The 23557-nt window shown below is 40.9% G+C and overlaps 1 protein-coding gene across 1 annotated transcript; it reads right to left on the bottom strand.

The window, feature by feature from the left end:
* Positions 1-537: 537 nt before the first annotated feature.
* HACD1 (3-hydroxyacyl-CoA dehydratase 1) lies at positions 538-12861 on the bottom strand (the record flags this gene model as incomplete). Its single annotated transcript, XM_084280107.1, has 7 exons — positions 538-641; positions 2139-2317; positions 4525-4646; positions 7293-7381; positions 7462-7480; positions 8694-8811; positions 12734-12861. 7 exons carry the CDS (start codon positions 12859-12861, stop codon positions 559-561), a joined length of 738 nt encoding a protein of 245 aa, XP_084136233.1. The 3' UTR covers positions 538-558.
* Between the last annotated feature and the right edge of the window lie 10696 nt (positions 12862-23557).

Raw genomic sequence — 23557 nt, forward strand, 5'->3', positions numbered from 1 at the left:
AAGAATTCAGCTCCTTTCAGAAGTCCTTCTGGAATCCTACAGCGTGACCCTGTAATTCAAAGAACGTTGAACAACATGCTGGCAGTATTTGTAACTGGAAAAATATTAGTTAATATAAAGCTTAAATAACATTTAAGCCACCTAGTCTATGAAAAACATCATTACCTAATTTATGCTGTTTTCCAGAAGACTCACTTTCAGTACAACTTATCAACTCCCCTTCTGTTCTTGATGATGACTACAGCTCAAAAGAGACCTTTCAGAACAGAAAGCACAGTAACCAACTATTCCAGTTCTTACACCTATTTGTGAACCTATTGAAAATAAGAACAAAAATTGTCTGAAGAACTAAACAATTAAAAATCAAAGCGAAACCAACAAGGAAAAGGTAAGTCTGAAGATATATTAATTGTAAAAATAATACAGTCCATGCTATTTTATGCACAGTTGTTTATTCTTGTTCCATGTTTTAAAACTTGGACTCAGAAAAATCACAGGAAGTTTTGGGGTTTTACCCTCTTTTTTTCCATTAAAAGCACCATAGTTACACGGCTTGATTCAGTCGTCCTTTTCCACAATCACCTCTCCATGAAGCACCCTTCTTCTCTGCCGCAGCATGTGGAAGTAGAGTTGTGGAAATACTTGATCAAAGCATAAAAGAAAGCAAATTAGGTGAAAAAAACGCAATAGATCACATAATGGCAAATCACAATTTTGCAGAATGATGAGCTGAGGAAAAACTACGGCACACAGTGCTGCAGTTGGTTAAGGTGAATAACAGCAAGTCACACACATTGCAGTGAATCACAAAATAATAATTACTCAGAAGTCAAACAAGGCCCCCTGAATGTACACCCTGTGTTCAAGAAACTTCCCCCCAACACTTTCTTTGTATAACCAGCACTTAACCACTCTCCAGCAGTGCCGGAAATCTTTAAATCTGTGCTAAGGTAAGCCAGTTTGAATTAAGACTTTGAGAAGAATACAAATCTACCCTACTTATTCAAGTCTGAACTGAGGAGCTTCCCTTCTGATCCTCTGAGATGTATTATATTACTGTCCTACTGATACATTTAATCCTCATATAGAAAATTGGATTTGTTCCTGAAGCACTAAGTCATATAAACAATTGTAAAACTATCAGTAAGTTATGATAGCTTAGGACATTTTTTATTTGTGTAAATGACTCTTGCTGGCATTCGTGTTTTCTTGTGACAAAAAATATCACAGTGTGTGTGTTATGAAAGTCCATGTTTAAGGTGAACTCCTTAAATTAATTCCTTTTATGGCTGCAGACCACATTTCAACTTTGCTTTACCTGCTTCTCACTGTCTCTCCCTAATCTCTTTCCTTTTTTCAACCCTCATTGTCCAGGCTACCTAAAATATTCTATTTGCCTAGTTTGGCCTAGCACCATATATGGTGCTACAGCTGAACCAGGTTACTTTCTCCTTCTCAACGCTGAGTAGGTACCAGTGAAAATAACACTGGAAATGAAAGACAGATAGTCTCTAATCTTAGCTCTGGTTAGCCAATTGATCTGTGTCTTCTGGTATCCAGAAGTACAAGGACAGTCTGATTAAACCAGAGACTGACGCACGTTTAGAGAGGTTTGAGGGGTAGATTTCTGTGAAAATGAAATCGTGGAGAATATTGCTTCAAGTTTTACCTGAGCATGCTCAAATGGTGATTTTCAGAGGTGACACATAAATGGATATTAATAGCAACAAAAGCAAGGCAAATCTCTGGCACAACTTGCAGAACAATTTTAAAGGCATTGCTTCAAAGTGGCAGAAGCACTAGAAATTCTCAGCAACACAGTCACAGAAGGTCCCTTCCAACCCAAACCAGTCTGTGATTCTCTGATTTCTGTGTGTAGGCAAAACCTTTTTTTATGTTGTCCAAGTCTTAGAAATGTTTTTAACATTTTCACTGAAATTTTTAAGACAGCTTATGTTCTGAGGCAGATAACAGGATGGAAAATTTCATTCCAACCAAATAAAGCACAGCAAAGCATGGAACAACAGAAAAACAGCTTTTATAGTAGAAAGTGTTCATCAAATTTAACTACAGCGTTGCCAGCATTGCTGATAATTGATTACTATCTGTCAGTGTTACTACAGTTAAGTAATACTTACATGGTATGTAGGAGAACATGACAATAATAAGGAAGTAATAGTAGTCAAAGGAGACATTATATTTGTTGGGAAGTCTCAGTGAAAACATTCCTGTTTTCTTCACATAGGGTAAAGCAGCATATATGGTTAGCAGTTCACCTGCAACTCCAGCAGGATACAAAACGATAAAAAAGTTGTATCTGCATTAAAAAAGAAACCAAACTTGTGAGAAATACCCCTGAATTTAAAGTTTCCTCTTGCTATTATTAGTGCCACAGCAATGTAATATAGTAGTTCCTGCACCAAAATCAAGGACCGCATCCTGACTTAGCACAGAATATCAGTTTCAGTTACTCTGGACAGCATTGCTTAGGTTCTCAGAGAATGCATTCCCCGGTCCTTTTATTTAAAAACACTGAAGTATCAGAATGGTTGCATATCTTTCTAATACTAAAGAGTAAAAACAACCCTAAAATTTGTAGTGTCCAATGTATTTTTTTGAGATTTATTGATATTGTCACTGACAGGATTCAGACCACGACTGGGTCCCAACTTCAGATGATCTTACATATTTTTGTTACAGTGCATGCACACTGGGTCAACTCTATGACTTGTAATTTCTTTGAATATAATGAAAATGTTGAGAAATATGAGAAACCCTTTTTACCCACTGCCACATGGGAAATCCAAAAATACTACATTTACCACAAATTGGTAAATTAAACTGGAAATTAAAACCAGAAGAAAATTGGAGTGCATGAGATTTATCAGATCCATTTTAAAATGGAAAGTTATTAAAAAATTTAAAAAAAGGCACGCGGTTCAAAGCAAATGTGGTTTGAATGCCACAGGCCACACAGGTGGTGACAAAATGAAAATGTAATCAGTAGGGTATGTACTGTCCTTATGCATAGCACATCATGGAGGTAAAGTTTCTCCTAAGGAACAGCTTTCGGGTCCATGCAGGGATCAGCGATGAGAGCTGTCACACAGAGAGAAAGGTACGGTGTGCACTCCATGACCCAAAGAGATGAGATCCAAACCAGCAGCAACCAAACATGAAATCCTCCTAGGAGCAAATGGCCTTAGGGGACTCACAGGTCAGAGAACAGATGAGGGGAACTGATATCATGACAGTTTGTCTTTATGCACCAACGTAAAAATTCTGCACTAAAATTTAGAGCTTGCCTATTCCATTTACAACCAGCAAGCAAATCTTTTACACTGACAAGCTAAAGATAACAACTTTCCAGCTCCCAAGGTGCACTGAATTTATGACCAGTTGTACTGTTTGATTATCCATTAATTTGATGGGATATTTTGGACTCCATGAAAAGATGATACATTTTCAAATGTTTTGTGACTAATATATTTCACCATGTATCTCTGATGTGAGAATGTCAGTTTTCCCTATTGTCTATTATAAGGAAACAAAAATCTGTCATTCAAGATACACTGACTTGATGGCAAAAAAGTGTATCCATCAATGTGGTACCTTCTGAGTGCATTTCTCTTCCTGAAACCTACATAAAAAAATTATTAATGAAACCAAACCTGATTTTTTTTTTAAGTTTGCCATTTAATACTTAAACATAGCCAAGCCTACCACCTTAGTTATGAGCAAAAAGATAAGATTGGACATAAATATCAGAGTTATCAAATAAGTGCATTAGGAGCATCACTACTGCATTATCTATAAAACAAAAAATAAGGAAAATAAAAAACACACTTTTTAAAAAGTTTGCTGCACTGAATATTTTCCTTCTAATAGTGTAAGTCTGTCTTAGGTGTATTTTTCAAAAAATTATTACATAGTATACTACTCTTCCAGTTAAGTCCCTTGATAAGCATGCAGCCTCTGTAAAATATCTGATCCAGTGGCCAACCTCGAGTATGCTTCAAAAATCAAAGCATTTTTGATATGGCACACACTTTTTATGTGGGCTGAACTAAGCCATTATTTAGCTTTGCTATGTTAATATAACTTACAAAAAACTCTGCTAAAGCAGAACTTCTCATAAAGTAATAATATGCATACTGACTGAGTGACAACTCCCACGTTTTCAAAGACCTAAAATCCACAAAGACTAGCACAGGTGCTTAATTTTGGGCATTGTATTCAAAAAGCATCTTAAGGAGCCATACTATAACTTAAAAGATAACTCCAAAGATTTAAAAAATATATATATAAATTAAAGCAGAGTTCAGACTGCGAGAGACAGAAAGCAACGAAAAAAATCACACCCAAAAATGTCAAGTAACAAGGATCCCAAGTACAGAAAGCAACTGACTTGCACTCTGCTGACACATAACCAAAGCTCAAACATCTGCGCTCCTGTGTGTTAGCTCAGCATGCGTGAAACTAACATGCACAGAACCATGAGACTGAAGTGCAAGACATCTCCACCTGGCCCATTTAATGAAGTATGGCAAATGGTTGAGCAGGTTGAATGTGTAGAAGGAATATCGAGTAATCTCTGTCACAGTCCATACGACCAGAAAAAGAATAACGCTCTCCTCATTCTGGATCTGCAGAAGTATAAAGAACCAATACTTTCTTCATCCTTAAGCTTCTTTTCGTGCAAACTGCAACAGACTTCTGTTTAAGATATATGGAACAGAACTAACAACTTGTAAAGAAAGAAAATTTTGGCATAACAGTAATATGCTGAAACCATTACCATGTACAGTTCTTTAGCATACACATTTACTAACATACGGACATTTTCCAAACTGAGCAATTTTTATCTATTATGCAAATATCGAACTATAAAACCCTGTAATTGAGCTTATCCCTCTCTCTTTCTCCACCTGCATTTTCACTATGCTATCTCCTTCTTTTAGTTGACTTTGACTGACTTATTTTCTTACTCCCCAAAACAGCAAGAAGAAAACATCACTACAGAAGATACGTTCCTTTCACCATTGGTTGTTACCCATTCCACGTTTCACTACTCTGTCTCCTAGTCTTTCTCTTACTTTTTTTTCTTGCTCCTTCCTCACCATGCAATGGAAGTCTTCATGAAACTTTAGACAAAAGGAATTGCTTAGTGTAATCTACTGATTATGCTTAGTCGCAGAAGATGAAATTTGGCAGACTTCAGGGAGTTGTAAGATAGTTAAGGAGCTGGAACACAAATGGATCACTAAATGAAGAGTGGTTGGTTGATCAAGAGCTTTGGATAAACTCACTCAACAGTCCCATTTAAAGTTTAAGTTCTGAGTCATTAAACTGCCTCATCAGTAGGTAGCACACCTATCTGCTGTTTCAAAATACCAGGTTTTTTTCACTCTAAGTGAACACATAAACAGAAGTCCCCAAACACAGAGAAGGTACATGGGGATCTATTACAAACACTACCTTCTGAGAAGAAGAATTACACGCAAGTAATTTTTTCTTTAAAAGGGGAGGGATTTTGTAATACACTTCCATGCCTGAAGGCTGAAAAGCTCCAGGGATGTCTGTGAAATAAAATAAATTTATTTTGTTAAAATTACAAAAAAGGGATTTTTTTTAATAAAATGCAACATGGTGACAAAGCTTAATACATCTCAAAGATGCTGAAAATGCACAAATCTGTCAAAAGTGAAGAACTTGAAATGTTCATCATCTCATAAAATCACGTCCTCAATGTGTCAGGCAAAGAAGGTACACTTCTAGTGAAAGAATCTCACTGACATCACAAAAGAAAAGATGTAAAAACACTGCCAAACTCACAAATAGCAACATCTGAAGTGCAAAGGCATCCAAACAAAGAGGCAAAGGGAAAGACAGAATTAGGCTGGCCTTAGCCTCATGCTATTAGAGGCAAACACTGATAACCCAAACTTGGATTCCTGTCACAGTGCTAAATGCAAGCAGAAGAGCTTTACATAAGTATGCAGAGAATTCCTATCTGTTGCCTTGCAAATCTCCAGTCAAGCAGAGAGATCTGGGTCTGGCTATTATCACTAACATGCCTCTCACCACCTAAAGTGACCCTGAACATTCATGCCTGCTAAGCAATAACAGCGTGAAATACAATAAGACATACATTAAGATGCATTTTTTTTCTCAGACACAGCTTGACTCACTGTACCGAAGACAGAGGAAACAAAAGAAATGACTAGATAAGCTAAAGATTTGGTTCACTGCAGATAATAATATGGCAAAAGGCAGTTCTTTATTCCAGCATTCATGCAAACTTTCAATATAAAAAACTTGTTAGTCTTTAAGACATTTTCCATTAAGGGAAAAATGAAAACATTCAGCTTACCAAAAAAAAGGAAAAAAAAAGAAAAAAACAAGTCAAACAAACCCCACGCTATGAAAAGCCTATTTCATGTTAAGAAAAGCGACAGTAAAAGAAAGGATGAAGTGAACGGAAACAAAGGGATGTGACAACTGAGGCAGGTGCTATACACCCCATCAACAGAAAGGCATATGCCATCTGCTGGTGAGACAGTTTAATGGCTCAGCTTTTCCAAGAAACTGAGGAGCACGGACTCAACATCTATCAATTCTCCCATGCCCTTCACAGAAAGCAGACCTCAGAAACTGAACGTCCTATCTACCATCTACAAGCAGTCTGCTTGTTACATTCTGCTAATGAATTGCCAGTCTTAAAATAACCACCTACAGCCAGGCAAATAAATTACCATCATTTATACAGGACCTTAAGTGTCACTGTGGCAAGCTGGATGACTTGATATATTTTTAATGAAAAAAATGCAGTGTGCATGCCATGAAATGTTATTACCATAGCATTAAAATCTTTACAAGATTCCTAAAATAAACTGCAAAATCACAACCACATTTATCTAGGTAACTTCACTTTAAGTTGTATTTCATTTACATTAATTTGGTAAGTGCTAAGACCAGTTTTTGAAAGGGCAGCAGTAACACTGTGGTAGGTTTGCTGTTAAATAATAGCAGTAGTCATCGATCTTACTTAGGCAGACCACAGCGGGCATGATGCCGAAGAAAGTGCTGATTCACAGCTAAGACTCAGACCCAATCTCCTGGGTAGATGCACATAAATCCCATTCTGTAACCTCAGCTTTGAAAATCACACTCAAGTATGTAAGTATTCTCTGGAGGAATATAAATTTTTATTGTTCTGCCTTGTTAAATGAGATCTGTATTAATGGCTTCTCCTTAACAACAATCAAAACAGAGCTTGCTCACACACATACCTGTTTTATACTATGTGCAATGAACCACACCATGAAGATTCTTGAACTCACTTGGACCCCAGTCACAAGCACGGATGTGCGAACTATTCCTTAAAAGAGAAACATGTTATCTCTGTTCAACAATTTGTGTGTTAATTAGTTACAGGAGAAACTAAAACAAAGAACTCACCAACTGCACAGTGGACTACCTGTAAATAAAAACAAGTTGGAGGTTACTGATGTACTGTATGTTACTATCTGCACTACAGACATGGCCTTTTGATATTTAGTGTAAAACTAAGCTTAATTCTGCAGAATGGTTTGGGTTTCTTGTCTCTAACTAACAGTCTTTGAAAGGAATACACATCAGAGCCCTGGCAACCAGTGCTGTGATGTGCTCAGTATCTGATCTGTGCAAACACATCACAGAGATTTATTTTCCTAATTAATCGTATATATCATATATTTAGATACTTAGAAAGCAGTTATTGTTTCAACTAGAAATCCTCCCTTCCATTGTCTTATTCAAAGAAGAATTTTAAAGGAGAGATTCATATAAGGGATGCTAAACACATAGCAATTTTAAAATATTCTGCATTCATTATGGATTAATAACGTCATTATAATTTCAACAATGACAGCAATGAAGCTTCATCTTCTGGTCAGTCATATTTAGCAAATACTGTGCTTTTCATTATTTTGACAGATTTGCATAGAATTACTTGTAAAAGTTTAATAGCATAAAAGCCTATATACAGCTGGCCACAGGAATTTATTAATAGCTGCTTGAACTACAGATGTAGGCAGATTGAGAAAGGAAGTTACAATGTGGATAGGCACTCTTTGCTGTGCCTGGGAAAGAACTGTAAGTGCTCAGTATACCCAACCATTTCATTCCATAGGTGTTCCATAAACTGAGACCACTGGTGCATAGTTGGCAAAAGTCATATTACTTGAAAAATATTTTGCACAACTCACACAGACCCTGTTGTAATGGGTCATACATGGCATAGGAATCCAGCCTGGAAATAAGTAGAAGCAGGAGAGACACAGAAGGATAATGAGCCTAGTATAACAAATACGAGGGAAGCCATCATCTCTGGAGATGGAGACGAGATCCCTACAATGCTAGAGGGTTGATCTGCTGCCTAGAATGCCTTCAGAGATTTTACCTTCTGAGTTAAAGGCTCTCAAATCAAAGCAGTTCCCAGGCAGTATTTGATTTAAAGAAATATGTGAATTAAGTTTTAAATAATGTGCCCATTCAACAAAACATTTTACCCCAATAAACCCTCCATTAACTAATAAAATTAAAAGGACATGAAATATTCATACAGTGTTTTGATATTAAATTCAGGTTAATAATGTGCTTTCCCTATGATATGCAGCATCCAGTAAAGCAAACTAATGTTTAAAATTTACCTCAAGCAAAGCAAATGTCTGGAAAAATTTAAGCGTCTTTTGAACGCTTCTGAATAAGCCTCTATGTGTTCCTTTCTGTATATAAAACCGCACCATGGCAATACCTAATACCAGCCACCTACAAAAGAAAGAGAATTGATACATTTCACATTAGAATTCTAAAAATATCCATCCACCGGTAAATAATTTAGTAGACTATTTTCTTCACAGAATGTCTCTGCTTCTTCACTTGTTTGTGTTCTTAGGAGATTATTAAGAATACCTTCAGACATAAATATTGTAGATTATTATGTAAACATGACACTCTTTTATCTCTTTGCTTGGAAAAGAATAGAGAATGATTTGTTTACCTTCAGAGGGTTGACCTGAATTGAGGCAACCCCCCAAAACCACACGTCCATCAGACTTTTCACTAGCAGTAGCTACATATTTTTATTAGTAAATCGTCACACATATTTACTGTGAATTACTGTTATTCAAAAGCACGTGATGAACTCAGCACTGAAGCCACCATTTTAGGTGAAATGTTGGGTCAAATATTTGCATTTAACCAGAAAAGGACCAGAACCTGTGCACATAATCTTTATGTTTTCCGTCGCCCTGTAACTCACAATTATAAGAAATGGCTAGTGATCTGAATGCTTCTGTTTGTGATTGTCCAATTAATTTTACCACTATGATTCATTTTTTAAAAGTGTTAAGATTTCAAAAATCTTTTAAAATTAGGCTCCAAAGCACTGAACTGGAGAGATGGGTGCTCTATGTTCCTGGCTTCCAGAGGCAGGTATATTTAACCAGCATATTTGATGATGTTTTGGCTGATTTTTAAAATACTTTTTAAAGGAAACTAAACAATGACACCATCTGATAACCCTTCTGGATGTAAAAGAAAGAAATGGTATCTTTCAATCAAACTGGAATTTGATATAAAACTTAAACTAAGATCTCAAGTGGAAACTGAGACTAAAACGCTGGTGGGTTGATCTTCACCACACAGCCCAGACCCAGCACAATAACCCAAGGCATGTGCAATTTCTTCCACATAATTAATCCATTTTTAGACAATTAAGATTTTGCGAACTACTGTACTATATGTTCCATTCCTAATGCAGAGCTATACCACATTCTTACAAACATAACGCTAGTGAGATGCCTTGAAACTTCCAGTTTCAATCTGCAAAGACTAAGAAAACACACTAATTCTTTACTATATAGACTTAGAGGCATAACAAGAGATATGGATGGCTATTTTGAGAATTAACAATAAAAATACAAACATTATGATAACTTTAGCTTCACTTCTTGACTAATGATATTGGGAAGACTTACTCAGTTCTTTCATTCTACATAAAGCCATAGCAAGCATGCTGTACAGCGCCATGAGCTCTGGCTAAGGAAGTGTGTGAGTGACAAAGCAGAGAGGTCTGAGGAATACTCCGAGGCAGATTCAGAGAGCACATAAATATTCAGAAAAATACCTATACAAACATTTGGATAAATTTTTAACACATCTCCCGTTCTTATAATCTTCCCTAAGCATATGACACTGGCTAACATTGGAAATGGAGTACCAGGAAATACATATCTTCTGTTATGCTGTAACAGCATGAGAGTGGATTGTGACAGCTCTCTGTTCACCTTGGGTGGCATGTACTTCAGTCTCAGGCCCGTAGCAACTCTTACACGCAGTGGTTACTGCTATGCAGCCACTTGGCGTGGCCCATTCCAGCACTTCATGACAACGTTTCAAACATGCACCGAGTTTGTCAGGCTTCTCCACATCGTAGGAACGATTCCCCTTCTTGAGCCCTTCTACTTAAGGCCATGTATCCAATCTGCCAGAGCTTCAAAATTTACACCCTGCAAGTGTTACTTAGATTTTATAACACATTTTATATCTGAGTGCATTAATTTGAGGCTCTCTCTCCCACCACTGTGGAAACGAGGCATTACTGGAATATCACTGGTAGTCCTTCACAGCAAAGCTGCCCTGTTGTCACAGGGAGGTGTTTGACAAGAGGAAGGTGACAGTGAGTTTACATCCAGCTGGCAGCAAGAATGACAGAAACAGTTCCATCCTAGCCCTAGACTGAGAAGTTAGAATACATCTAATCTAACAAGGTGTTTTCTGCCCCTCATTCTGTAACAAAGGGTGGCAAAGAGAACTAAGACTATACTCAGAAGCAAAGACTGCATATATTTTTCTTAAATACTTTTTTATTTGGACACAAGTTTCTGTAGATCAATTTATTTAGTTGTCAGTGCTTGGACTTTGTATCTCAGTACAAGTCCTTGTACTGAGTATTGCAAATCACTGGGAAATGGAAAACACTTTCTGCAATAAAGGTAATACTTCCAGTTAGGACTTTCAGTAAGATTGGTACTGATCTGTCATTTTAGTCCATTAAACTTTTGCTAGAAAGAAAAATAAGCCACATTTTTTTAATTACAATGACTGTTAACGTGACATTATGTATTAGTTTGTTAAAATTCTAGAAACACTTTGCTATATTGCAATGTGTGGACAAATGGACAAATATATTGTTCAGTGCCTCTGTTAGGTATCGTTTTATTTCAAATACTTATTTTTATCTGAAAATGTATCTGTAAAAGATTCAAAGAATTTTTTCCTATCACTTATTTCTGTTTCTATATAAAGTATTTTGAATGTCTTAATGCCTTTATATATTAATGGGAGACGGGAAAGAAGGAAGTGGGAGACACTGAATCAGGACCTAAGGTCAAAACTAATACGATTTGATAATCTTCTACAGACATATAAAAAGTCAGTGCAAAGAGTCAGTGTTGATTAGCAAGTTCACACATGGAGCACAGGGCTGGGTATTCAGTGAGGTAACATTTCTGCTAGCTAGAAAAAAATAGATTGAGTAAAAGCCCTTTTCCAAAGGTGCTGCTGTAACATCTGAAGGCTAGAATACGAGTTCAAGGATCTCAGTTGCTAGTGAAAAGAAAGCCATTGTGATCATATTCCTGGCTTTCTGCATCAATGCTTCAACTCCTGCTCGGAGCACAGCGTATCGGTTTTGCTCTACGGGATCCAAACTGCAGAGCGTTCACCCCTTAGTAACCAAGGTAAACGTGTTCTCATACATATGACACCCTAGAATTTATAAAACTCTTGATTCTTAGTTTTAAGTATGTGGAAATAAATAGGTATTTTTCTTTCCGAGAGCTAGTGAAGAAGCCAGATTTTTCAGGAGTGAAAATACGCGCTTCAGGCGCTAACACCATAAACGCGAGTGCTGTCCCGATCGGCTACTCGAAATGAATACCCACTCTCCTCGCAGCAGAGCATCGCAGCAGCACTAGCGCAACCGGGCTCTTTCCTGCCCACCGCCCCCTGCTCATCTTCGCCCGCCCGCTGGCGCTGGGGACGGCGCTCGCCTTTGGGAATCTCTACCGGTAGGAGCTCTGCTCACTTAGATCCAGGGCTCATGGACCTGAACGGGGCGTGAGCTGACAGAGCCCGTCGCAAGCGGGAACCGCTGCCCGGAACAGCTCTCCCCGAGCCCCCGGCACCCCCTCAGCGCCCGAGACGGCCGCCCCGAAACCCCCAGCGGCACCGAGGGGCGCCTTCGCCTCCCCGCGGCCCGCCGGCAGACCCCACCCAGCGAGGCGCGGGGTGCTGCGGAGGCGCGGGGGCCGGTCTGGAGGCGGGCGGCGGTGGTTGTGCCGAGGGACGCGGCTTGCGCGGCACCCCCGCCCGGCATTCCTGTCCCGGCTATACTTAACCTCTGCGGCGGGCTCGGGGTGACGCGCTGGCGGCTGGCAGCGCTGCACCGTATTAGGCAATGCCCAGCAGACACGGGCTAGCCCCGCTCCCGGCGGTTCCCCTCAGCCCCCGGCTCTCACACCCGGCTGCACCAGGGCTACGCCAGCCTGCCGGGTCCCTGGGACCCCGGCTCGCCTCGGGCGGGCGGCACGCAGCTCTCGCCGCTCCGCGCTGTCGCCCGGCTCGGCGGCTCCGCGCCCCGTAAGGCGCCGCGCTGCCGGCCCACGGCGTGCCCGAGCCCGCTTACCCCGCGGTCATGGCGACGTTGTAGAAGATGAGCCAGGACGTGGCCAGGGCGCCCAGCCTCCTCTTCTTGCCATTCTCCTTCTCCTCCACCGCGCCGTTGCCGCCTCCGTCCTCCTCGCTGGACGCCATGGTTCCCCCGGGCCAGGGAACGAGAGGCACACAGCCGCGGGGAGGAGGGGCTCCCTCCGCGGCGGGGCTGAGGCCGTGCTGACAGCCGGACCTCGCGCTGTCTCTCACCCCATCTGTCTTCCTCGAGGGCCGCTGCCCGCCGCCAGCTGCTCACATGGCGCCGCGCGCTCCTCCCTCCTCTTCGCGGGGGCTCCCCGGGGCTCGCCAGACCCTCCGGGGGCGGCGCGCCGCGGCCCCCGGCCGGGCAGGGACGCGGCCCCCGGGTAGAGCGGGTGAACCTGGCGGCGACCCTCACGAGGGGTCCCCGGGCAGGCAGGGCCCCGGTCCTCACTCGCGGCCCCAGGCCGTCAGACCGCTGTCCCCTCCCACGTGGGGAAAGCTCCCTGTGGGTGGCTGCCGGGGAAAAGTGGTGCGCATAACCCACCCCAGCAAAAGAGACAGAAAATACCAGAGTTCTTGAAAAACACGGACATGTGTGCCTGAGGTTCAACATCTGGGAGTCTGGTCAGACACTGACTGGTGGGAATGTGCGCAGAGGGTCCCACATCAGTGGTCCAACAGCCAGCTGCCGGGCCGATCCTGGAGAGACAACACCTTCCAGCCTGGGAGGTCGCAATACCCACGAAAGACTGAGGCCCACACCTGAGAAGGGGGAAATTTCTTCCTGAGGCCCAAAGAGAACCAGCTGGCAGACTGAAGGACGAGATTTTAATATTCATGTTACCTTAAGCTGTAGACCAGCACACGGAGCAGTGCTGGGTCTCTCTCTGGACAGGGCAGCAGCCTCAGCCTGAGCTATGCTTCTGTGATTCATTGTACGGAGCCACCTGCTGCATCAGCCATCCTGACACCTGGCTCAGTCTCTGCCAGCCTGGGGATTCTGTTCATAGTGGACATGTAGCCCCATTTCTACAGCTAAGCATGGTGACCATGGCTGCTCTGTCCAAAGACCTTGAACTCAGGCATATACAGACCGAAGAATTCCCAAAGTGGGTCAGGATATATCCTTGAAATTTCAGCCCTAAAAGATTTCAAGACTCCAATTATACCTCCTTTAGGATGAAGGAGGTCATCTCAATGTTTAAAACACCTAGGTGGCCTTCGTTCCCAGGGACTTCAGATAAAAGTTCAGTAGATGTGTCATGGAAAAACTTGATCTCTCTCCCTCTCCTCACCAAAGCACACAGACATTCAGCTTTCAGACTCAAAATACATGCCCACCAGCAACAGCAGATGTATGATGTGCATGCAAAATGAGTCCTCGGAAAAACGGCACCATGCATATGCCAGCAAGATTATAGTGAGTATCCATACTATGTATGCACATGTGTTTTCTGTGTTTAGGCAGTCACAAATATAAACCAATTAATGATTTCTGTAGTTAAAAAATACAGACAGGAGAATTTACACTCAGAATTGAGTGGTCTAATTCAGAAGTTTTTGCCAACCTTATGCTTCATGAAAGAAACTATGTGGTGGGCAAATTTGGGATAACCTGAGCCTAAATTTCACCTTAATGTAACTGATAAAATTTTAGTTGAACTCTGTGGCTATCTAAAATATTTTCTGTATTTGCTTTTTAAATTGAGTATTCCAGCTACTTTACTTACACATTGAGTATTCCAGCTACTTTACTTACACATTTTTCCCCGCCAAATTTCACTTTTCTTTTCAAACCTTCCTACCTTCTTGGCTTTGACAAATTAAACACATACTACGTAAAGAAATGGTTTTTGTCTCATGTGAATTTGTGAACTTATGACTTCACTAACTGATGAAGGCTTTCTGATTTTAAATTATCATACATGGAGGAAGGCATGACCTGATCCCAATTCTTAGTATTGGCTGTGGTTTTTTAATACTTTTAGCTATAATTTGTAATGATTTGAAGTAATAAAAGCTATGTGCTTTCTGAAGTAAACATTTCCCATTTTTAAATCCCTCCTTGGATGTTTTCCATGCTTTTACACAGAATCTTTTGAGATTTCATAAACAATGTTTGATATATTCTCATTAGAATACTATATTTGGATGCACAAATTATCTGTAATGATGACCAGGTCTGACTTGAGTTTACTCAAATAAGAACTTATCAGTGAGAAAACCCTGAAGATTCTTATTTTTTCTGGATTTGAATAAACTACACCACCTGTGTTTTGTTGTTTATCACCTCAGGGAGGAGAGTCAGGTTTCTAATTCTGTTATACTGTGTGATACTGACTTATGACAAGATATCATCTGTGTCTGTGAGCCTTGGAGGGTATTTCTATGTGGCATTTCTCCCATTTCCATCTATTGGGCAACAGCATTATTTAACAGTCACACTGAATTTATGGGGAAGACAGGGAGTGCGGTGGGGTGCTTTCTTGTCTCCTTTTTCTTTCAGGCTTGTTACAGCATCTTTTGAGAACTTTGACTATACCTGGGATGATCAGGCAAGTATATGCCTCTTGCTTACTCTCCTGAATGTCTTTCTGGTCTTATGTGTTACCAACAACAGTTCCAAGAATATTGTCAAGAGATCTTCCGTGGGGCTGAAGGGTCAGGGGTGGCATGGCATATGGGAATGGTATGAGCAGATACCTTGACAAGAAAAGCAGATTGATAGGCACTGTGGCTAAGCCAGAATGAACCCTTACAACAGGCACTGTAGCTACTCAGACCTCAGAGACTTCAGCTCCTCCAGTCTCCACAACAAGTACTACAGCTACTCAAACCTCAGAGGACAGCCCTGTAGCTGAGCCAGAAAGCCAACCAGTACCAATGTCAGCTGCCCCTATACAGGAGAAGAAATACATGAAGACATCAGTCTGCATCATGAAAGACGATGATGTACCGGGACCATCACAGGAACCTGAAGAAGAGGCAGTACCAGAGGTTATAACTGGATCGTTGTCTTTGTGTGAGCTAGGAGACATGAGAAAAGATATCAGCTGCCTTCCAGGGAAGCACCTCATCACCTGGTTACTCCAGCGCTGGGACAATGGGGCCAGCAGCCTGCAATTAGAAGGCAAGGAGACCAAGCAGCTGGGATCCCTGCCCAGAGAAGAAGTCATCGACACAGTGATTGGAAAGAAGTCACAAGCCCTCAGCCTCTGGAAGCGACTTCTATCAAGTGTAAAGGAAAGGTATCCGTTCATTGAAGATGTTGTGTGTTGGCCAGACAAGTGGACAACCATGGAGCGAGGTATTCAGTACTTAAGGGAGTTAGCCATGCGAGAGATGGTTTACTATGACCCTGATGATTTGCAGCTACCCAGTGATCCTGATGAAGCCAAGTGTCACCGACTCATGAGGTGTAAATTTGTGCAGAGTGCATCAGTGTCATATGCCAACTCACTGGCCGTAATAAGCTGGGGAAAGAAAGAAGCACCAACAGTGGATGAGGTGGCCGGCTGACTCCATCTATTCAAAGAAAGTCTACTGCAACATCCCATGCTTGTCTGTGTTTCCTGATCATTCATGAATGTATAAGCACAAAACCTATTACTGAAGTTTCATAAACACCCCACTGATTTCTTTTTATGGTAAAAAAGAAAACTTGTCTGTTGTTTCTGGTTTTGATCCATGCAGATATTTTGCTCCTTAGTCTGTAACTACTTCATATCCTTGGTAGTTCCCATGTGACAATTTTTCTGCAGTATTTTCAAAGTGTGTTTGTTGCATTAATATGTATTAATCTGGTTTTGTAATTGCATGTTCCAGGAATTGCCATAAATTACTTGAAATGTATTTTCCTTTTAATAACTTTTCTATTGTTCTTTTTCTAAATTATTTCTGCCTATTTACCCTGTAGATATTTGTGTTTCTGTATTTTCTGAATCACTACAAGATCCTTCATTTAAAATTTGATAAAATGTCAGTCATTTTCAAAGCATTAAGTAATTAGATTAGAAATACTGTACTCTTAGAGCGACAAAATTATTTAATCTAGTAGCTCAACGTTGGCTAGTGCTTGCCGCGACGGAGAGAGACGGGACACAGCTTGATGCAAGCAAGAGTCGATTTATTGTAAAGAATCATTCCTTTCTATATGCTCTGCAGACGGCTGCTTTCTGTCAAACATACGGTGTTCGTGGGCTACATCTGATTGGTCAACGTTTTGCTGTCACAGCAGCATCTCTATCTTCTCATGCTAATAGAACTTCTAAAACCTCGTCGGACAGCAGCTATACCTTAACAATAGAGGACACTTTTTCCTGGAGCCTGTCCCAGCAGGGGGCCGGCAAGGCTGCTGCCACCTTGTTTAGTTTCCCCAAGGTTCATGGCCTGAAGGCCCCATCCCGTTATCTGTTAACCTGGCAGCGCTTGAGGCTTTGTTTCTCAAGCTGCATGCCACAAGTGCTTTTCTCCCCAGAAAAGTCTCAGGATGATTCATAAGGCAGAGCTTGTCTAAATACAGAAATGTAATCAGTGGAACTGCGTAAGTTTATGCATTAATTGCATTACCTAATTCTAAAATAACCATCTTCTAAAAGCAATTATGACTGCCATAATTTCACAGTCTGAAATCAAACTTCCTAATAAATTTTAAGATAGTTAGATCAAGATCTTCTGTATTAGATGAGCACATCTTTATGTTTCATACTCTTTCTCAGGCTTCACAGGTAGTTCTCCTTTATTCAGCTGTAGTTCCAAGCATCAACAAGGCTACACTGTCATTACAAAAATGAATGTTTTTTTTCTGGCCTTCTTGATGACTGGTATTATAAATGTGTATTTGTCTTCTGGGCTGCTATTGCACAAGTTGATATTCAATACCTTATAATGCTGAATGGCTTTTATTTCCAATCTATGTCCAGAAATGCGAGGTGAAGCTTTTATGAGAATTACTCTCTCATGCAGTGTTCTATAATGATTTTTTTTAGTGGTTAAAAAATTTACCTTTCCAATACGGGAATATTGCTATGAAATGTTGTTGTGCTCTGAAAATAATACAGTGATTTATCAGCTCCACTATCACAGGGTAAGGTCATCCACTATGAAATGATGCAAGAATTACATAGTATAAGCCCTACAGAATCATGGGATTATCTTCATATTTAGGAATAGTTAAATGCCAGATTATAATTTAAAATCCTGTGGAAGGAGAATTTGTTAAAGAAAAAATGAACTGAAATTCTGCTTGTCCTTTTGCTCTGTCTTCACTTAATGCTCCCAACATGCTTTGCAAGAACAAAGTGTTGAGACAACAGAATTATATATAGTACTTCCACACTATTTTAAGGTTTATAGTATGTAGTAATCAGTGAGGTATTCAGGGATAAATGCAAGTAAATAGAATTTAGCTACGTCTAAATTGAACAACACAGTATTTATACACTTCTTGTGCATTCATCCGTGTGTGTATCTCTATTATTTTATTTACTACTCTAGGAATATGGCAGAAGATGCTTTTGAAAAATGTGGTGTAGAATGGATTGCATAAATTTTGTGGGAAAAGCTAGAAGATGCCTTTGTGTTTGGGACATCTGAAGCAGCTGGAGTTTTGCACTGCTACCACAAGACAAATGATTCATTTTGAGCCTCTGACTGTACAGTTCAGTAGTCAGTGAAGGAAAACAGGTGCCATGAACATGGGCTGAAGTGGAAGTTTATATTTATTATAAAAATACAAAACTTCTGGTGTCAATATTTATAAGTTTTTGTATGAAAACTATTGATTCTACATCCCTGAAAAGCATTGCTATGTTTACTTTATGTTCTGAAAAGCACCAGTTTGAGATGCCCTTGTGTGTTGTTCTATTTAATCCTCTTCAGAAGCAAAACTATAACCCAAACTACAATGTTGAAGAACACAGACGTGTTAAACAAACATGATTATCCTTCTCATCTGAGCGCATTTTATTCAAAATCAGTGTATTTTTTGCTACAATAGACTAATTGGACTTTATACAATAATTATTTTCTTCATAGGATATTTTGGACTGTGCCACTGTTTAATTATCCTGACTTTCTTTTTGCATTGCTCATCTTGGATGGATTTATGTATAGAGCAGTCCCACAGGCTGTAATCTGTGCTGCTGGCAATCTTGCACACTATGCAGACTGGCTGTATCAACAAGCTAGCTCCGCTCTAATGCTCTAATTATACAGATATATAAAAAATGATCAAAATTTAAAATTAGTACCATTAACTTCAATGGTACTCTCATATGAGTAAAATAAAGTACATGTTGAAAATTTGCTGCTAGCATAAGTAAGATACTCTTACATTCCATTCCCTATATTATACAATAAATGTAATGTTTTTCTTAAATAAATAAGCTTGGCTACCTTACCAACAGATATCAGGCAGATTTTTCATAGGGTTTCACAAAATACACTTTAATAATATTAAAAATACCTGTGGTTTCCAGCATATTTCAATACTATATGCAAGCACCTCAATCTCTATAGAGGAGACTGCTTCCATTATTAGTTTCAGAGCACACAGAGTGTTTGCTTGTAATTTAGTTTTATTTCAAGGACTCGAGTTTAAAAGGGCTCTTTATCAAGGGAGTAGTTCTCTAATCTAACTCCCATTATGGTCAGTGAAATTTTTTCCATTTTCCTGCTGGAAAACAAAAAGGTTAATTTTAATCTGGTTGAAAACTGGTCTGAGTTATCAGCAAGGAAAAGTGACCATATTGGGTATAGTCAGTTTGTTCATGCTGAGAACAGGTGTTCCTGCCAAAAAAAGCACTAGGACAAGTGGTTTCCCATGGCAGTGTTGGGGAGCTGGCACAGAGTGATGCTCCTGCCAGCATCCCCTGGGAAGCCCAGGCACCCAGAGGCCCCAGCAGAGGCCCCAGCAGCTCCCACAGTATCTCCTTCTCACAGGTTATCCCAGTACATCACCATAACCTTCCTAAAGCAAATAGTATAAACACGGTTTTGTATTTGACTTTGGTGACCTTTTAATCTGAAATAATTTAACAGAACTGTGGTGTAAACACGTGAAAAGCTACTTCATGTGAGTTGCTTTGCAAGTACTGCTTTGAATACAGAAACATTGAGGGAGATATAAACCCTTGTTTCTGGCATCTGTGTGGGCAAATATTAACTAGAAAGACGCGCATTACAATTTTTAACGTGGTCAGGGCAAAATGAATTATTTTATAAAGTTTATTATTTCTAATGTCACACAGATTTGAGGGAACTCCAGCTATATGCATCATATAACCCTACTGGCACACTTCATAAGTATTAAGGAAATAAATAAGAATACCATAAGTGAGCCATGCACCTTAGATACTTATAAAATATAAGGACACGTACAATGAGTTTATAGATGGGAAGCAAATCACTGTAGTTCAGTACTTAGAACACTTACATGTGGCCTGTGACCGGGATATATTTTGTCTTAGTCATATCATTGTTATGCACTACAGCATCTTGTATGCCATCCAAAACATCTTGTACTTACCCTGTCAAAGACAGAAGATGTGATTAAATGGACTGCTGGCACTTTCTCTCTTATGAACCTTCCTCTTTTCCTTTGATTTTCTTTTCCACTCAGTTTCCAGTTCTGAAAGCAACATACACAGTGAACTGCAGAGAAAATGCAGTTAAAATAGAGGTCAGTGTGACCGATCCCTGAGACAACCGTTGGTCTTCATATCTGTTTCCTTGCTAACAGTGTGCTGGTGTGACTTTTCCCTGGAGTCAAACACCTTATCTTTACGGTGCAATAGCCAGCAAACTAATATGTGCTAAAATAAATGGGCACACCAAGTACAATATTCCTCCAGTAAACTGGAACTGCAGTGAACTTTCCCTTCATGGCCATAATATTTTTGTCTTCCTGTAAGAAATGCACTTGTCTAATGCAGATGTGTGTCGGTTGAGAGATTGTAAAAAATGTCAGAACTTCCCCTGCAGATTGTCATTTATGAGTTGCTGTTCCCAAGTACCCTTTCCTATTGGAAGAGTATAGGACTATAGGGAAATGAGCCATTGTATATCATCATAATCCAGAACTAACCTTGGTATGGATATAGACTTATAATAATCTAAAAAATAAGTAATAAATTATATAAACAAATAACAATATTAAACAGTTGCTTAAGCAAATTTAGAAGTATGCCACATCTTTAAAATCCAGGAAGTGCACTGCACTAGCAATTAACTGAACACATGCCTTTATCTCTTCATAGTATCTGAACAACAGCATTATATAAAAAAATGAAGGGTGCAAAGAAAGAAGTGTCCTTATGAATCATCCGAGGCTGTTTGCTTTGGACAAACATAGCACATTTAAAAAAAAAAATCACTACCCAAAACTTGCTAAAAGGCTGTCTAGAGCCAAGTCCTAAGTCAGAGGACTGCTGGTTTGATAAGCTCCTCTATGAAATCAACAGAGTTGACTGTTGCAGAGGCCATCTTCAGAACAAGGTCTGAAATAGAACGGATGAATAATCCCCTGGACATGCCTGTTTTTCTTGATCCAGTCTGGCAAACCTCAGTCCCCAGCCCTGCCTTCCCACCTCTCCCTTGCCTGGATCTACTTGCAAGGTGAGTCAGATGAGTGACACAATCCAACAGGGAACTTTCTGCAGTGAGGTAGTTTTCAGCTGATCAGCTGATGGTGCAGCCACAAAAAATGAATTGGATCAAATTCCAAATCTAATGTGAGAAATGTGGTGGCAGCACATAGTTGTGGGCACAGGGAGTGCAGTGTTGCTGCATGCTCTATCAGCTGTAGTTACCCTGAAATTAGATGCAATTTGAGACTGTACCTTTGAACTTTATTCCTTACTTTTAGATAGCCAGCTCTGGCAGCACGAGTCTCATTTGAAATCCAACAGGAAATCATACAAACATTTTGAACTGCATCCAACAAAAGAAGTTTGGCACACTTTTTTTTAATAGCATACTCATTGCACTACTCACACATAAGGTGGAAAAGCTGGTTTCCATAGCTGTGTGTCTGGGAGGGCAAACGCCTCGCTCTGTGGAAGAGTGCTCTAACTGCTACCCATTGCTGTGCTGTAGAATTCTGGAGCCATGGGACAGGGAAAAGTGGGAGGTACATTGTAACACAGAGCATTCCAAGGTTTTCACACTGTGTTCAACAGGAAAAAATTGTTACAGAAACAAAACATGAGCCCTGACTACAAAGCCTACAGATGTTCCCTGAGTTTCAACTACCTTTTTCAAAATGTAGAATAGGGTGTTGCCTGGAAAATAAAGTTGCCTTTGGATCCTTTTCTGTTGCAGACAGTCTAAAATCCCCACATCTCTTGTGTTTGCTCCTACGGCAGGACTACTGCATAAAAGCTCTACCTATTTTGAAAGGATTCTTAAAATTCATTTTGAAACCCATCAGAGGGAAGGGAAGAAAAAGGAGATAAATCAGGCTTTGAGAACATCTACCATATGTCTTTTGTGAACATAATGGGGAATGATGAATGGTGAGGATGTAAGCCATCCCCTGAGAATATCTAGCAGATGTCATTGAATTGAGACAGAATCAAAAGAGAACACCCAGTTCCTTAAAAGTAATCAGTCCTAAGCAGTGGTGAGTAGATCTATGCTGACCTGCATCAGCTGCTGAGAACAGTTGTTCTGCACAGGGAAAGAAGCAGAACTCAAGATCCTGGAAAAAAATTTAGTAAAATGAGGCAGTGCCTAATGACTGTAAATCCCTGTGCGAAGAGGATTGGTGTGCAGTTTTCATTTGATGTGTCAGAAGTCTGCCTAATGCATGCAGTCACATTCATTATTGAGCGTGGTTAGTGCTATTGATTTCATCTGGTGTTTCTGCACGCAAACAGTAGTGATATCTTTTTTATTTGTTTGCAGTCTCGTGACATGCCCGTATTGCTCTTTGAGATGTCTGTGACTCTTCCCTCACGTGTGTGTGTGTGCTCTTTTTTGTGACCCAACTAGTTGAGAGTTATTACACAGTACTAAAGATCCTTAAGGATAATAACTTGAGTTTTATGTGACAGCAGGAAGCAGCAGCACGTGTCTGTTACTGTGGGAGACATCCCATGAAAGCCAATAAGATAGCTGTACGAAGTGAAGCAGCAAGATGGACTGCCTGGCCGAAGGCCACGGGATATTCGAGGTCCCGTGAACAACCGATGGCTACTGATCCCAACGAGGCTCAAACCGTGGAGCAGTGGCCAGGGCCACATGCCCCGCTGCCAAAGATGCCATCATAACCACCACCCTGCACCTTCGCTGTCAGGCCACTTACATCAGCAGCGTGACAGCAGAGACAACGAAAAGACTGAGCCCCGTGTGTAAAGGTCTGAAATTTTCCTATAGGGAGCGAACGTGTCTGAGCACGAAACCGACTCACCTACTAACACCGTGAGACACTAAAGAGGTCAGCAGAACTCAAATAGACAGGCCCCGCCTTGAGCTCCTGCCGGCCCTAAGCCGCCTGGCCTGGGGCGGAGGGGGCAGTACTGGTACCTGCGGGTAGCTGAGCGGCAGGCGAGCTGAGGCGCTTACCCGCACACCTGCTGAGCCCGGCGGGGACTAGGCGCAGCTCGGGCCGCAGGTGCCTGCGGAAAGGGTCTCAACAGCCTCTCTGCCCGCCGCTCCCCGCGCCGCCGCGGGGCGGGTCAGGGACTGCGGCCCGGGCGGGCCGGGGCGGACCGCGGGCCGTCAGGCGGCGGCGGGGCCAGCCCCGTTTCCCAGCATGCTGCGCGCGGCGGGCCGGCTCCTTGGCCCTGGGAGGAGGCGGCGGCGGAGGTACCCC

Source organism: Gallinula chloropus (genome assembly GCF_964237585.1).
Source record: "Gallinula chloropus genome assembly, chromosome: 2".
Classification (NCBI taxonomy): Eukaryota; Metazoa; Chordata; class Aves; order Gruiformes; family Rallidae; genus Gallinula; species Gallinula chloropus.